This window comes from Ixodes scapularis, unplaced genomic scaffold (assembly GCF_016920785.2).
Source record: "Ixodes scapularis isolate PalLabHiFi unplaced genomic scaffold, ASM1692078v2 PGA_scaffold2__306_contigs__length_199485367, whole genome shotgun sequence".
Lineage (NCBI taxonomy): Eukaryota > Metazoa > Arthropoda > Arachnida > Ixodida > Ixodidae > Ixodes > Ixodes scapularis.
The window spans coordinates 133,251,912-133,268,722 of NW_024609857.1; the positions used below are offsets into that span (position 1 = coordinate 133,251,912).

Sequence of the window (16,811 nt, forward strand, 5' to 3'; positions counted from 1 at the left end):
GTTTTTTCGGAGACGCGAACGACGGGCATAAGAAAAGCGTTTGCATATTCCGCATACCTTGCAAACGCATCAGTCACCTCGCGAAAAGCGCAAAACACGGTGTCCACACCGTCCTGACTTCCCAATCTTTTACCTGCTTTAGAGCAGTTTGTACGTGTTAGTAGGTATGTCTACTGAAACTGCAACTTGAAACTTGGGGCAGTGCCAGAGGGAAAAGAGACAAATTCGGGCCTCTTCCCAAAGTAATGAAAAAGCACTATGCTCACTACGTAAAAAATTGGTCTCAGTTCATGCATCCGTGGGCAGGTAGAAAATCTTGCCCTAATTTATTCACACCGGATGATCAGCGCCACAAACTCACACGAGATTTACAAAAAACATCGGTGGTGACTTAAGTTTCCGTGAAATTCTGTATAACCGGTCGTTTGCGGGACCGAATCATCTACTCGAGCGGTGTGCGTCGCTGTGCAAACACGTCGCTGTGCAAATGCAGTCCACCGACACGAAGCATAAAAACGGCAGATTTAGGACAACTATCCGAAGTTCATTGTTCACTTAAAACGACGTAATTTTGTTGAAAACGCCCGCAGCATTTTACTCACGGTATGCGTCGGGAATCTTCCACATTTTGAAACGGAACGAAGGAAGATTTACTTTTAAAAACGCTCGCTGCGTCCTCTTTGACCAGCTGGACCGGATCAGCTGACGACGACGGGGCTGAACCCGTAAACGCAACCCCACAACAACCAATCTGAGCTCCGTGTTAGTGCGGGTTTCTACCTCCAAGCACCGCACCACACACCACGAACGTTTCGGCTCTTTCTCGCATCGCCGTGTTGCCCCAAACAGAACGAGATCGCCGAAGTCAACGCAGCGCTGTCGTGAACCTTGGCTTGTGGTTGCGCACTCGTGGACCCTGTGACTCCCTTCGCTTTCAAAGCACACACGACGAATGGTACTTTCCGTCTTCCGGGAACAACACAGGGGCACTTCTACGGCCACGTCTTCACTATGTCCTCGCAAACTGCGAAGCTTCTCGCGTCCCGTCAAGGCAAAACAATAGCGGCGCCATGCGTAGATTTTCTCCGGTCAAACAAAAAGAACGAAAGCCAACCGGCTCTTGCTTCCACCGTACATCGGCGTTGCGCTTGCGCCGTGGCCAGATCGCTTGCAGTTGAAGGGTGAAGCAAAAACGAAACCAACTGCAATGTCACGTGTTCACATCGAGCACACGCTTTTTATATTCATTTTAACTGTTTGGAATGAATAATTAGACCAATGACTTTATTTGTGGTGTGTAAGAAACTATTATCAAGACCCCTAAACTAAATGCAAACATGGGCGACATGAGGGAAGCCGCGTTGCCATCGACCAGAAAATGGCGGCGAGCACGGTAAGCGCGGGTTTCGCCAACGTCCTGCGGCATGGCGCAATTGCTTTTGGTGCATATCTGTCTCCGAGACATGTTTCTTTCCGCGGCATTTGTCTCAACGGTCCTTTCTAAGTGTGTCCCCAAGCATTCCGGTGCTTCGATAGCCGGCAATGCCGCGGTCGTCGTCGGGGCTGATGCGTGTTATCGAGGTCGGCTACACGGTTATGCTTGTATGACCGAACCAAAACACGTTTTTTACAACCTCGCATGATTTCTGAACGAATTACCCGTTACTCATCGTGTAAATTTATGGTAATTTGTGTAAATAGCGTGTTTTTCACCCCAAATATTCACCAAATACACGGGACTTGCTAACAGTGTACAATCCTGCCAACCACTCGCTTATGATGCTTCTCTCGGTGCCCGTCGTCATGCCAAAGTTTCGTCAAGGCGACGAAAATTTAGATTACGGGTGTCCCTGCGGCGAGACTGAATATCAACACTTCAGCTCAGGCACTTGCCGGCCGTGTTTATGTCTTCGGCGACCAAGCTGAAAATTAGTACTGCTGGCCAAAAAGTTGCAGGCCGTGTTTATGTCCTCGGCGGCCAAGCTGAAAATCAGCACTGCTGGCCAAACACTTGCCGACAGTGTTTATGTCTCCGACGGCCAAGCTAAAAACAGCTAGTTTGTGGCCGGACTCTTGCCGGCCTTGTTTATGTCTCCGGTGGCCACGAACTTACAAGGCGCCAAGCTGTTCAGACACTGGCCAACCGTCGGCCGATTGGAGGTCACGTTTTGGTGCTGCTTGGTAACTGCGTGACTTCAAGACCGTGTCGAGAATTTTGGTATTTCGAATTAAAGTTCATACATCCTTATGTTGAGTTCAGATCATTCGCAACCTTATTTTGTTAGCTCCTTGCTGACATCCCGTAACATGATACATATACATTTCGACGTCTGGAAATAATAGGGGAAAAGTACAATTTCGGAGCTAAACAAATCACTCCATGGTTTATTTGGTGATCCTATATGTTCGGTGCTATGAATATAGAGTAAAAAACGAAAGAGTCTGGGACTGCCCCAGGACGTGCACAAGAAAAACAAATTCTTCGCGTGCATTGTGGAAGGCCTGTATTTATAAAACACGATATATTATTTTAGTGTTTTCTTGTAGCTTCAGGACGCCAGCGGCTCCTGGTTAGAGCTGCTTTGTTTACAGTGGTACTTTTGTTTAATTGGATTATCACAGAGACGTAAGTTTAGGGAACTCTGGCCGACAAGTTTTTTTCTAATGAATGGGTAACACAAAAATGTTCGTGAAGCAGCATCAAAATTTATTATTGTTTAGATATGTGTAACTTCTAAATTGACTCCAACGACTGTGCGAGTGAAGAAAACTTAACCTTCAGCTACCCTTGACGTATGACGGCTTAGCGTTGCGTTAGAGGGCTTAAGCCTACACAGTCAAAACGCTCATTGACAAGAGTAAATTTATTCTTTAGTGCTACTCTATTTAATTGTCTTCATAACATTCTCCACAACGCTGCTCAGTGTATCTAATGACGCTTAGGAAGACATAACTGTCATATTTATTCTGACGTGTTTGAACACTAACGCAAAGCCTTTTCTGGGGAACACAATAAATAAAACACAATTCTACAGATTACGGCGAAATTTCGTTCCATAATGAAATGATACTTTGATTGAATTCTTTATTTCTGACGAAGAAAGTTTAGGAGCTAGGACAAATAAGACGAGCACCTGGTGACAACACTTAGCAAAAAAAAGAAAGAGGAGAAAAACACATGATCATCAAAAGGACATCAAAACGTTCAGTAAATTGGACTTTTAAAGTACTCGTAAGTATTTTACATGTTCCAATATTTTGCTCAATCTTCATTTTGACAACTGGCGTCAGAGATATTATATTTCTTGGTACCACACAGAAGGTCGTAAGCGAAATCGCAGTAGATTGTACTTTGTCCAAGTAGGCTCTTCGGAACGCTGACGCAGCAGGCATCCTCTGCATCGTTTTAAGATTTGTGTTAGACAATGTCCGTGAATGTGATTAAAAGCTCTGTGTTCTATGTTTGCATTTTTTCGCTTTTATAGTTTATCTTGCTCTACCTTCATGTGACCTTTATAGTCCCGTTCAATTCCTAAAAATTTCAAGTTGAAACAAACAATCATTATACAGGCACTGTTAAAAATGAGCTTTTGGACGAGTGCCTACTCCAGGTTTTCATTTCGAGACAAGCAAGCGCATGTCCAGGTAGAAAAGTGCTCTCGGCCAAAGTTTGGATTTTTTGGAGGAGTTTATACCTTGAGAAGCCAGGAGAAATGGAACTACGTAGAGTCAAATCTAACATTCTTTGTTAAGACTCTGTATATCTTAGCTGTAATTCGTGGAACAAGTGTCAGAGTTGGGCTTCACTGCTTTCTTTTTTGTCTGTGATCTGGCACCTTTGGGTCAAGGTCGCCAAACAAGTGCCATAGTTAGGCTTATTGCCTGGCACTTTGACTGTCACTTGACATTTTTGATGCGAGATCGCCAAATAAGTGCATACATTAGGCTTCTCTGAGAGTTTGGCTGTCATCTCGCATATCAGGGCCTAAAACACCTAACGAATGCCAGAGTTAGGCTACGTGTCTTGAATTTCGGTGGAAATCTGGCGCCTTTTCGTCCCATATCGCCAAGGAAAAATCGGAGTTATGTTTTATTTTCTGGTAGTCCGGTAAGCTTCTGGAATCTCCCCACTTATTGCCAAATATATACTCCCACTTAGACAAGCGACTGGGTTGAAACAAACTGCAAAGAAAACAACGAGAACGCAAGGCGCCTCCCTTTCCTTCCACACCGAAAACCACTGTTACATCATGTTGGCCCATTGAGCAGTTGTGACCTAGATACGGCTCCCACAAAACATCGCTTTTGTCGAGATTGAAGTTTATCTTCGGCCCCGATGTTTAAAAAATATAATATATTTCTTTTTTGCTTGGCCAGAGACAAGAGAGATGGGGTAGCGAATGTATTTACTGTCCCATCGATATTTCTGTGATGTCAGTGTAGGACAATCAGGGCGGGTCCCGTTGAAACTGGTTTATTTGTGTTGGGGTATAAAGTACAGAAGAGTTATTGGTAGGGCGGGGATGGTTACGACTTGATTAAATACAAATTGAGAATAATTCTTCCCACAACTTTATATTTTATTTGGGTGTCTCTAATTGCTCTACCCTAAAAGTTGACAAAAGTTTTTCCCCGGCTAGACAAGTCAACACCGAATTTGCAAACGCAGAATGGGCCGGATTTTTCAGCTCGCGCATAGGTACACCCGCCAATGTCCAGTCGGAGAGTTACACATTCTGTAACCGTCTCGAGGCGAGATTGCTTCAACGTTACAGCAATTGCTGCCATCGAGCGATTGCTGCGTGAGCCCGACGCGTCGCAGAAGCAAGCGTAGCTGTGTATGTGCCTTGCAGTGTGATTGATGACTGTTAAAGCCTGGCGTATAAAAAATTCAGAAAAACTACATGCGGTTGTGGCTCTATGGTGCCGCGGTCACTTCACCCACAGCAGACCCTAGATTAAACCCTTAAGGTGGCAGAAAATTCTTTTTACTTTCTCTATATTTTTTTTTATTGGAGTGGTTGGGGGGGGGGGGGGGCTTTAGTGATATCAACTACGGTGACGATATCTTACAATCGCGCTTCGAACTTCTTTTTTTTTTGTCATGGAGTGCGTTAATTACCTCACCTGTGGAAAATCAGACAAAAGTCAAACATCGGCAAGCCTTTGGTCTTTCTTTGTCATTTTAGAAAATATCTGGAACTCTAGTCGCTGACCAGTTAAACACCAAACTTTGGCATGTTCCAAATCCTTACTTAATTAGGATTTACTTTGGCAGGTATGGTTCAAGTACGAAACTTACTTTACCACTGCTCTGCTGTACACGAGAAAAGCCGAACTTGGGGATGGCTTAAGATCGCCCAATGAGAGCTATAGTCAGGCAAAGTACTTTGGAACTGACAAGCGACATGTTGCGAAGCCTAACTAAGCTTAGGTTAGGACCTGGCGTTTCTCACAATTTTGCCAAGTTAGGCTTTTCTATGACGTGCTACTTGGGTGGCTACAATTTCATGACAGAAAAAATCTAGTACACAAATGATGACTAAACCAAAACTGCTATGGTTAAAACTATAAAATTTCTTTACGAATCCCCTAAAAAAAATGGGTTCTAATAAATTTCACGGAAGCGTTGACTAGACGTGCAATAATGAAAACGAAACAATCATGTAGCATGTCCTTAAAAAATGAATACTTGATTTAGAATGGTTACGTACGTTTTTCGCACAAATAAGAGTAATGAATAATATATTTAGTACGGGCCTCTAAATGGTGGAAATAAAAATATATATATATTTTTTTTTATTTCGTTTGTGGTAATGAACTATTTAACATAATATACCCTTCCAGCTGGTGTGCCCGCTTGATCTTATTAGTTGTGAAACTCGTCGTATAGCACTAGAACACTAATTTTAGAATATCCCCAATCCAAATTTATATGTTAAAAAGGTAGACATACCCTTGACGTAGACGTTCCGGAAGACGGAGCACTTTCCAACATCCATATAAGCCAAGTATAGAGTCAGTGATTCTTCTTCTGAAATGTAGAAAGTGCGGAGGACACTGTGTACTCTTCTATATTAAGAAAAATAGTAATGTTGATAATGAGTGGAACATGGGTCTGTTCTACAGGCAGTTGTTTGGAATCTTAAGAGTTGATGAATACACTCCATGTTCAACTCAGAACTTAACTTTTTTCTGTACTTTATTGCTTTTATGGATACTTTGGTAGGCTAGGTGCATGTCCAAAACCGTGTTTTAAAAATGTTGTTTGTGATTATGACACAATATTATTATGCGAAATATGTGTGAGCTGCCCTTTTGCACCATTTGACTATTTTCGCAACAAAGACGCTGTTACGTGGGGACAGATATGATAAAAGCATGTCCATGAACTTGGAAGAGGGTGCAATTATTACTCTTAACGAAGAAATGCTGCTTGCTGTCGACTGATTTGACCTTGAATTTTGGACTGATTCTCTTTGGGTAGAAATACCTTGTGATAACTTCAGCTTGCTCATTGGCATGCTTAGTGTTTCACCAAACCTTGGTTTCACCAGCTCTTTGAACAAAAATGCCTGTGTTGTGGTAAATTCGATCTTGATAACTACCGCAATATTATAGTCTTGGAGATTTTAATTTACCTCGTCTAAAATGGGATCTACAATGACCTTTATTAAGTTCTGGTTGAATGACATGTCAGGCGAATGCTTCACTCAATTCTATTAGCCTTTATGGATTGAAGCAATATATAAGTTTGAAAATCCTGCGTGATATGTGTTTAATCTCGCGTTATCAATCTTTAACGTTCACAGCATCATTCACACTTCCAACCCAGTTGTTCCAACCGATGGTTGGCACATTCCTTCTTTCATTTTCTTGTGTTTCTTGTAATAATGCAAACGCAACAAGCTACGACTCATTCACTTTTAACAAGGGTGACTAGCCTCTTCAAATTTTTAGTACACTGAATGGCGTACAAATATATGAAACAGCAAATGTAAATTAGGCCTCTTTTTATATTTAGTTTATTCAAATAGACTTCCCGCACCCTATACATCAAGTTAGCTTGCCCGTTAAATCTGACAAGGTATTTAAAGTCACGTGCCCTATTCATCAATAGAGGTTCCGCTCTAAATTTTTGCGGGTAAATTGATGTCAAGAGACATATGCCACTCACGACACGTGATACCGCTTGCACTTCTCTCCCAACCCTCCTCCATTCGCCTCCTCTTTTCGTTTCGCTATCCTTCTTTCCTTTATTCTTCATAACCTCTCGTTTTCTTTTTTCTGCCTCCCTACCCATCGCTTTCTCCTCCCTCTTCACCTTCTATCTTTTCCTCTATCTCTATCCCTCTCCTCTCCCTTCCCACTCACGAGGGGGGGGGGGGGGAGGAGGCTTGCGCACCAAACCAACGACGGGCATCTGGAGCGCCTCAGTGGAGGTCTGAGGACTAATTTCCACCACCTGGGGATCTTTTGACGTGCAACCAAAGGCTCGGTTACACGACGCCTTCTCTGCAGTAAGCCTCCGTCAGATTGCGGGCATCTCAACCCCGGGATTCAGATCTGCCACCTGGGGAACCGTAGGCCGGCGTTTGGCTTGGAGCCACTGAGGCTCGTAATAATCATATCAAGAACCGCTGTAATTTCTCAAAGTGCGTAAATTACTTGAGCCTCTAGTGACGACTGGCTTTAACGTTTTGAATAATGGTACGTAACCACAACTGCAATGCCCTACTGATCTGAGCCACAGTATTTTATAAATAAAAAAAATGCTTTATTTGCTATATGACACGCAGCTTTTAATAAAGAGACAATTGTTTTAGATATATATTTTAGCTACCGTCACGTTATCATTCTAACTGAGACCTGCCGTATTCCATAAACAAACACTTGACTCTCCCTTCATGTGACTCTCACACGTTTTTCTTAAAGGCCTTTGTGATTTTAAAGCAATTACGCCCTGTACATTATATATTACATGGGCTGGAGGCAAAATATGCCCACTAAAACAGAACATGTTTTTTTTTTATGGAGAATGCAAATTGTATTACATTTTTCTTTTAATAAATGGCATTGTATATCGCCACAGGTAATGAAATTATACTTACGGCCCTCGGGGAAATAGTTTAACTTATTCTTGGCTGTATATCCTTCAGATGACCCAAGCGTCATCAACGCGTTCCTGTGGACCAAGGCAGATTGATGATGGTATTATTATTAAAGCAAAATCCTTATATGTCTAATCGTTCAGTCGATCGTCAAAGTCTTTGAGCGAAAACACGTAGGCTACACGAAAGGTACGATAAAACTTAGGTGACATCTCCGAAATGTATTATTCTTCCGGAAAACCTTTTCGCTCTAGTCTCTCGGCTGGCGTCGAAACAGCGACCTTTCGTTCAGCAGTCCGTCACGGTACCCCTCATCTGAATGGATTAAAAACAAACATATTATTTACGGATGTTGTCGACGCCGTACCCTATTAGCACAGCGGGAAGAGGGGGGGGGGGGGGGGGGGGGTTACCGCATCGACACATCCGGAGACCATGTCTGTCGTTAATGCATCGACGCTTGGGGTTTCGCCTTCAAGTCGTTTTAGGGATGACATAAGAGACCCAGTGAATTTTTTTACACAAAAGCAGTTTGACGCAACGCCATTGAAGTTTTTAGTAAGAAACAGATAGCTACAGCAAAAGAATATATATATATATATATATATATATATATATATCTTCATTCAGTAAATAACATATTACAAAGATTACCTCGAAAATGAAAGACCACCTCAAATCTAAGGTTTCTAACTCTAAAACTATTATTTGGTATAAGACCATGCGATACGTATTATTACGTATTAGATAACTAGTGCTAAATGTAGATAATCTCTTTTTTTAAGTATGCCCTGGGGTAACTAGATTTCCGATCAAGTGGGAGTTGGATATCTTCCATTGTTACCTTCCAGTTTTACTTCATTCAACGAGCGAATGAGACATGGCTATACCAATGCATTACCTGTTACCCGACGTATTTACCTGTAATGTACTACCTAAACGTTGCGGATGCATAGCCAAAACTACTAGATAAAAAAATTACCTTATTTGCTGAAAAAAAGTCTCAATACTCTTTTGAATTAATTTACGTTTGTAGCACTTCTTCATTTGTGTAATATTTTCACGTTAACAAGAGAAAAAAAACACCCTTTAGAAGATATTAATTATGCAATAATTTATTTGAATAAATGCGTGCGTTATTTAGTTAGCTGAACCTGAACTTAGGTCTAATTATACACTATCTGAGTTACGTAATACACTGTTTTCTTCAGCGCTATATATTCTGTAAACAATCGGTTAAAGCTGATAAAATCATAAATAGTTTCAAACAGTTTGCACCGGTCAAAATGCGTCTGAAGTTTCACTTACGCCGACTGCGTCCCGTCACCATACTCAACCATGGTCGGATATCGACCCTCCTCTTCAGGTCCCACCTGGGAGAATCTTACACATTTAGAAGTTCCGAATGCTGGGTCATCCTCGTAGTTCCTGTACGCCATGTACCAGGCCTCGGTGAGTGGGAACACCTGCAGGTATTTATGGCAGAAAAGTGAATCTATATTTGGAAAATCATCTGACATAGTTTGGTATAGGCATGCTAAAATTCCATTTTCATTTGAGCTCAGATGGAACACGTTCACATGTTACTTCTTACGGAATCCTCATCAGGTTTCTCATTTTTTGAACTTGAATTTTAAGATGACCTTTGTGTAACCAGATTTGGGCATCCAAATATTTGTCTTTCTGAAAAAGGTGATTTCGAAGTGAAATGACATGAAAGTAATACACATTAAGTTTCTAATATATAAGATACAATCTAGTGCGCTAAATAAACATTAAACAAAATATATAATAAATACCTTACAAAAATATAGTTAATTGCTTAAAATATTGACCACCACATACCCTAGTTATATTCTGGTACATTTCAAGCTCTGGATTGAGCTCGGGGTAATTCGAATTCGCTGAACCGCCATGAAAAATCATGAGAGTGGCAAAAGTAAAGACGCCCTTCGACATAGTTCGGGTGATTAGTAGTCAACGTGTTAGAACGCCAATACCTACATAAGCTAAATGCAGTAGCGCTTGAGCGAGGTTTTATAACTGATCTCGACCGAGAACATGTGCTCTAATTTGTGCTTGACATTCCACTTTCATTTTTCTAACTTGTGGTGTATGCGTCATCGAAACGTAAGCAGCCCTTAGACAAATAGCAGGAACCACAGAAATGACATATCTTTGCCGTTTGCGTCCATCAAAAAAGAAAGCGGTATTATACCTGAGTCATTAGGAAAAAGACGTAAGCAATACACGTTTTTAAGACTCAAGTTTCGCTCACTGGAAACGTTCACTAGAATAAACGGTGATAATTATACGCCCCTTAATACATTGTGACACTAATGATTACATATCACAGCATGTAATAAATGTTTTTTGATGGGCACATGATCATTATAAACGCGCTTGCTGGATCATGTCTTTAAAACCCTTATATATTTCATTTTATTTCATTCGTTTTCACATTAAGGTCGCCGTTGGGATATTACATAAGGGGGTATAAATGCATGTCATATAAATCAAGACAAAAAAGAAACGGAAATACCACAGGCTAATTATTCCATCTAGGGCAAGCGCATTATTAATGCCCAATGAAAACAAAATACTATTAAAAATAAAAATGAATCCTTAAGCTTGATAGAAATAATTCTGGTTCTACATTGGTTACGATGGAGGATGGTAGGCTGTTCCGGTCGCAGGGGGCTTGATGATGTAAAGACTCATTGAATGCAATTGTGAACCCGGAAATACATTTGATTGTGCAGGAGTTTTAAGACGAGAATATGTTCTGTCAAGAGGTGATAGCAAAAAGTTATTGAGGTCGGCGCAATGATAATAGACTTGATTAAGAAGGGGCACTGAAGTCGATACTGATACCGTCCTTTTGTGATGACAACTCAATCTTGACGCTCTAAGCATGCCAACAAACACGAAATGACAATCGTGCGTAGCTTGTTTTCTTGTTAAAAGCATGTTAAATATTGCTTGTTAAAAGCATGTTAAAGATCGCGACACGCCCTTTTTGGGAATAATTTTCTTCCGAATGAAGTGGTCGACGTAGGGTGCTTGTCAGCGAGTTGCAAGCGTCGCGATGGCTTCGCCCGCGGAGAAAAAGAGGAGTCTTATCCTAATGCGTACCTATCAGACTCTTTTCGAAACAAGTTAAAATATATTCATTCGGAATCTGCAGGTATTGTAGGGCTTTCATTGGTTCCATAGATTGTAGTCGGTGAGAAAAAAGAGTCCACATGTTGGTTTATTGCCCTGAGATGATAGGCGGTGTCGTAATATAGGACTTGGCATATGTAAGAACTAACACATTTTAAACAATATCAGATAAAAAACGACCTTTTTTCAAAACTGACTTCAGTGCCTCTTTAAGTGAATCATGATGTGCGAGTAAACTATAGAGAAAATAGAGCGAAGTCTCTGTTTAAAAACTGTAACAACCTTGCTAATTTTTCATTCTGAAGGAACGCGGCTTTCAAGCGAGGATTGACTATGAACCAGTGACAAAACTTTACTAAAAATAATGCGGCTGTTTTATTTAGAGTTCTAGAATTGATGTTTTCAGGACCAGTGGACGATGTGAGTATTAATTCGTATATTAGGCTTACGATACCGGCAGTTTCTATACTGATTGGGCGCATTTGCTTGTAAAGCTCTTTGGTGAGAATAGGGACATGACTAAGCACTCTACGTTGAAAGTTGAGAAAAATTGACGTTCAGTACATCAGGGTAGTCGCTTTCAGGGATCAGGTTGACATTTTCATGTTTCTGGTGATATTAAGTTCCAGAACTTTCTTGGTTTAGCCCACAGGATGGTCGGTAAGTCATGGCAGAAAAATTTATTTTTGAACAGCTTTAGGCACCTAGTGTACTAGTTGAAAACCTCCCAAAATTTGGTCGTGTCGACACCTTTGGCCTTCGCTAAGTGTTTGTTTTTGTATTTTGCAAGGAAAGCACAGTTTTGGTAAACCATAGGTTAGTCGAATCAGTACAAATAGGGATTAAAGGAACAAACAGTTTTGCAAGTTAATTCATGTTTGTTTTAAATAGCATCAAGTTTTCCTCTATCGATCTAAGGTAAAACTTATCAACGTAAGAATAAAAAGATTGTTACCTCGCGTTTTGTTACTTTCTAATGCGCCTTATTATAATCACGAATGATTTCAGAAATAGGATGACTTACGGTAAAGGGTAGTCGCAAGCTAATATGCAGAAGCCAGTGATCGCTTAGCCCTTCACAGTAGTGAATATGTTTGACGATGCCTGGCAACGTGGTTATTATTAAGTCTAGGATATCTGTACGGGCTGGTTGATCAACTAACTTTGCGGATATTAAAGTGAGACATATTTCCAGGAACAGTTTTGATGCTGTTGTACCACCAGAGGATAGATTTGACCAGTAAATGAAAGGAAAATTAAAATTCCCAAATAACAACATGTCGGCTTTAGGAAAAAAACACCTTTAATATCAACGAGAAGACTGTACAAATGGGTACGAATGGATGAAGCACGGTCAGGTGGCTTATAACACACTCCTTAGACAATCTCACTCGAGGAAGTACAAACGCATTTGCGAGTATATTCAGAGTTACTTTTCAATACACACACGCCAAGAGGATGTGCCTTTTTATCACCATGAACACACCACCACCCTCTGTCGACGCCAGTCATGACAAAAAACGTTAGTTAAAGTTTACAGGAAAGATTTATTTGTCTTCAATACCGGGTTTCAACCACGTTACTGTTAGAATGACTATGTCTGATGCGCTATCCTCGTGTACGTCATGAAGCTCGCCTCGTTTTTGGCTTGACACTGCGAATATTTGTGAAGAGGACAGAAACATTTTGGATTTTATCACGTTTGTAGCTTGATGTGATGACGATAACGTTTTCTTTTTATTCCGCCGGACTAGCTATGTCAGTTCGATGACAGAATGAGGCTCAAGGTTAAAAGGAAGATAAAGAAGTTCTCTATTTGAGTAAAAACAATTAATTCATCTTCATGTTGCCTCCAGGATTATAAATATCGAGGTTATGTTTCAGTCTGGTGCATCGAGGCTGCGGAAAATAATTTCCAAAGTACCACTGAAGCCCCTTCTTTCCGGGGTGTGACGTCGTATTAGAATTTTTTTCGGAATCTGCAATTGCAATTGCTTGGCGGCCCGATGATCCTTGTATGATGTCACGACTGATCGCAGGTTTTTCGTGTTTTCCCGCGTTTAGTTATATCTTCAAGAAAAACGATTGTGATATTAAAATTCACAGGATAAATACGTCAGAATTCCCCTCTAACTCGTTTTTCGAACAAGTGTTTCACCTTCCCGTTAAATACGAAACTTTTGTTGTTAATGTGTAACATGTTTGAACGCACTTTAAATCGTACGTCCAGTTCTTTTACGTAATGGAAACGTTTGCTTCGAGCAAGTCGCATAGACTCAAAAAAATTTTTACGTTCAACGTGAGGGGTAGCATCTAGCTTAAGACCAGAGGGCAAAATGTTTTCTTTGTCATCAAATTGTCGAATTGTTTGGCCTAGTTTTCCTTTCAGAATTGAATTTCCCCAGCCGATGCGATCTTTCAAGATTTGAGGCGCCGAGCGCAATGCCCAAGCTGTGGACGCAAAACTGCAGGATCTTTTCTTCCGATTGCTCCCCCCCCCTTCCCTTCATTTCGGCTGTTTTATCAGGGCAACCAAAAACAACACTGTTTCTGGATATTCGCCTGCTCCTCAGAGATGTCTTGGGAGTGTTGAAGCGTAGTTTCAGTGGGTGTGTCGGTCACAGCCATCTTAGCTTCCGCAGCACTTATCTCAGAAAACAGTTGGACACATATATCGGTAGCTTTTTACCCTCTGTTTATAGACACAACCTTAGCCAACATGTCTGACTGTGCAAGCTTCATTCTCTAAACGACAGCTGAAATACTCGCTATGTAGGCCCTGTCGGTATCGGGGCGTGGGTTATCGGCGTGGACAAGGGCGGTATCAGGGCCCGTATTTATTTCGGCATCTCTCGACATTAATAACCGAAAAAACGTTCGAGTACCGTAAACAGTAGTAACAAATATCTCTTTACCCAGAGCACACATCGCCTTTGGGGCAAGGCACCAAAAACAGACAAAGGCCATTGCTGCGTTAGCATTTATTTATTTATTTGTTTACGCAGAGTCCTGTATTGCCAATGGGCACTATAGCAGGGATGAGTGCATGAAATACAGTAAATTCTATCAAAAAATCGAAACACGAACAAACAGGTATAAACGTTAAACACTTCCTTCAATAACCAACCTATTCCATTCTCTTATAGTTTCTGGAAAAAAAGAAAACGCAAAAACGTCAGTACGGCGGATTTTGCTCTAGTGGTCCGCCCTTCCCGATATATAAAATGGTTCCTGTAAAAACATTTCTCGACTGATTAAAATGTGATTGTTATCTATATATATATATATATATATATATCATGTAAAAATATTTACCTGAACTTTTTTCGGCATTCAAATAGTGATTCCCGCTTTAGAATTATTCTTCATGGTGGTGACACTTGCCCCAGGTTGATAATCATTTAGAACAAATCTAGCACGCTGATTTTGACTATTTTTCAGTTTTTCCATTAGGTTATTGTGGTGGGGATCTCACACAACTGCTGCATATTCGATAAAGGGGCAAAAAAACGTAAGGTACAAAGTTTTTTTGTTTTGCATGTACCCTGTCGAACATTTTGTCGTATAAAATTAAGCTTGCGTACAGCCTTCAGGGTTATCACTTCCACATTAGCTTTCCATGTTTAATCGCTAGACAGAATGACACCCAAGTATTTTACACCTCAGTTAGCCTGAATTATTCCATTATTTATTATGTAGGTAGAACCAATGGAGCTTTTATTTTGAGTAAATCTCACGTAAACACATTTAACGTTCAGATCTATTTTCCAATGGTTGTACCACATTGACATATTGTCTAGATCAGCCTGTAAGAAATTTATATCATTCGAATTATTAGTTTCCTTATAAAAAATGCAGTTGTCTGCAAATAGTATTATACTTGATTGTATTCCATCAATAATATCATTTACATATACCAGGAAGAGCAAAGGTCTCACAACAGAAACTTGAGGGATACCAGATGTAACACCAAGGTAATCGGACTTCTCCTCATTTAGCACAACGCACTGCTTTCGTTCTCTCAAGCAGCCTTGGAGCCAACTTAAAACATTATTTTCAATAGCAGCTAAGGTAACTTTGTAAATTATCAAATCATGATTTTCGAGATCAAAAGTTTTTTGGAAGTCTAAAAATAGTCTACTTCATTACCAGTGGCAGAAGATGCTACAGATCGAAACCCATGATGCTCTTGGATAAGGAAATCATGTACGTTCAAGTGACCAATAAGACTGCTATAAATCACGTGCCCCATAAGTTTGCAGCATATATGCACGTTAGAGAGATAGGTCGGTAATTTTCCACTCAGTTCTTGGATCCTGATTTGTGTATTGGTACGCCATTTGCGATTTTCTAGTCTGGTGGTGGATTTTGATCCCTGAATGATTTGTGGTAAATCACACATAAATAGGTTGTTGCTCGGAACAATTCTTCAATATAAGTAGAAAAATATTATCAGACCCAGATGATTTCTTTACATCGAGATCTCATAGTAAAAAAGGTGTGCCGTTGTACGTAATCTCTACGGGTGACATCGCATGTTCCATTACAGAACATACAGAAGGGCAACAGATCGTCGTAGTACCCTTCGAAAATACAGATTCAAAGTAATTACTTAGACAGGTAGCTTTGTTTTCTCGTCCACTATCAGCTGCTCGTTTAATAGGAGTGAAATAACAGACGTTTCGTACTTTTTATTTACCTTAACTGCCTTCCAAAACTCTTTAGGGTGCATTTTTAGTTGCTCGCCTTAGTTTTCGTAGCACTTTTCTTTTGAGCCCTTAACTGCCGTTTTAAAAAGGGTGTCACTTCATCCTAAGCTTGACCTGTTGGCTTCTACCTCGTTATCTCTGAATGGTCGATAAGCTCCTCGTTTTCGCTTAGTTATCTGCTTTACCTCTTCCGTCACCCAAGGTTTGTCTCTAGTTTTAGAAGATTGTATTCCCGAGGAAACGTAATTGTCAACAAGCTCGTGAACTTTGAGCTTAAAGTTGTTCCAGAGCTCATCAGTGCCAATATCATGTGCTTGTTTTAAGAAATATGGTAGAAAAAACAGTTAATTGTTTATAGAATCATAGTTTCTATTGTCAGAATAACACACTCTCCTATCTTGACACGTCCCATTATGTACCGTTAGGTGAGGTAGCGCTGCTGTTATCACCCTATGATATGAAATCCAAGGTATTACACAAACGTTGTCAATCGCACCCGGCAAATTGCAAAGTATAAGACCTAAAATATTTAAAAGTCGTGTTCCCTCTGTGACATATTGTGTTAAATCTAACGTTTCTAAAATGGCATTAAACTTAGTATGAAGTGAGCTTCCCAAGCTATGGGCTTTGACATTCTCCCACACCAAATCGGAAAACTAAAATCTCCCCCCCCCCCCCCCCAAAAAAAAAAAAAAAATAGTCCTTAGAGGCCCTAAAGGATTAGATCTGTTAGTTCTAAAGTTTCGCTGGCCTCGTTTTGGGGACGATAAAAAAAAACACTTACAGAAATATGTTTACTATTAACCGACATTTGGCACCACAATGT

At 40.6% G+C, this 16,811-nt stretch overlaps 1 protein-coding gene across 1 annotated transcript; it reads right to left on the reverse strand.

Moving 5' to 3' along the window:
- Positions 1 to 3,262: 3,262 nt before the first annotated feature.
- On the reverse strand, positions 3,263 to 10,070 carry LOC120840744. Its single transcript, XM_040211398.3, has 5 exons — positions 9,957 to 10,070; positions 9,420 to 9,577; positions 8,112 to 8,185; positions 5,957 to 6,034; positions 3,263 to 3,396 (listed from the first exon to the last, which is right to left on the reverse strand). Exons 1-5 carry the CDS (start codon positions 10,068 to 10,070, stop codon positions 3,263 to 3,265), a joined length of 558 nt encoding a protein of 185 aa, XP_040067332.1.
- Positions 10,071 to 16,811: the final 6,741 nt, after the last annotated feature.

Coding starts and splice junctions, on each gene's coding strand:
- LOC120840744 (XM_040211398.3), bottom strand. CDS start 10,070: ATGTCGAAGGGCGTCTTTACTTTTGCCACTCTCATGATTTTTCATGGC. Junction 8,186..9,419: donor GGTGACGGGACGCAGTCGGC/GTAAGTGAAACT, acceptor CTTGGTCCACAG/GAACGCGTTGATGACGCTTG. Junction 6,035..8,111: donor AAACTATTTCCCCGAGGGCC/GTAAGTATAATT, acceptor TCTACATTTCAG/AAGAAGAATCACTGACTCTA.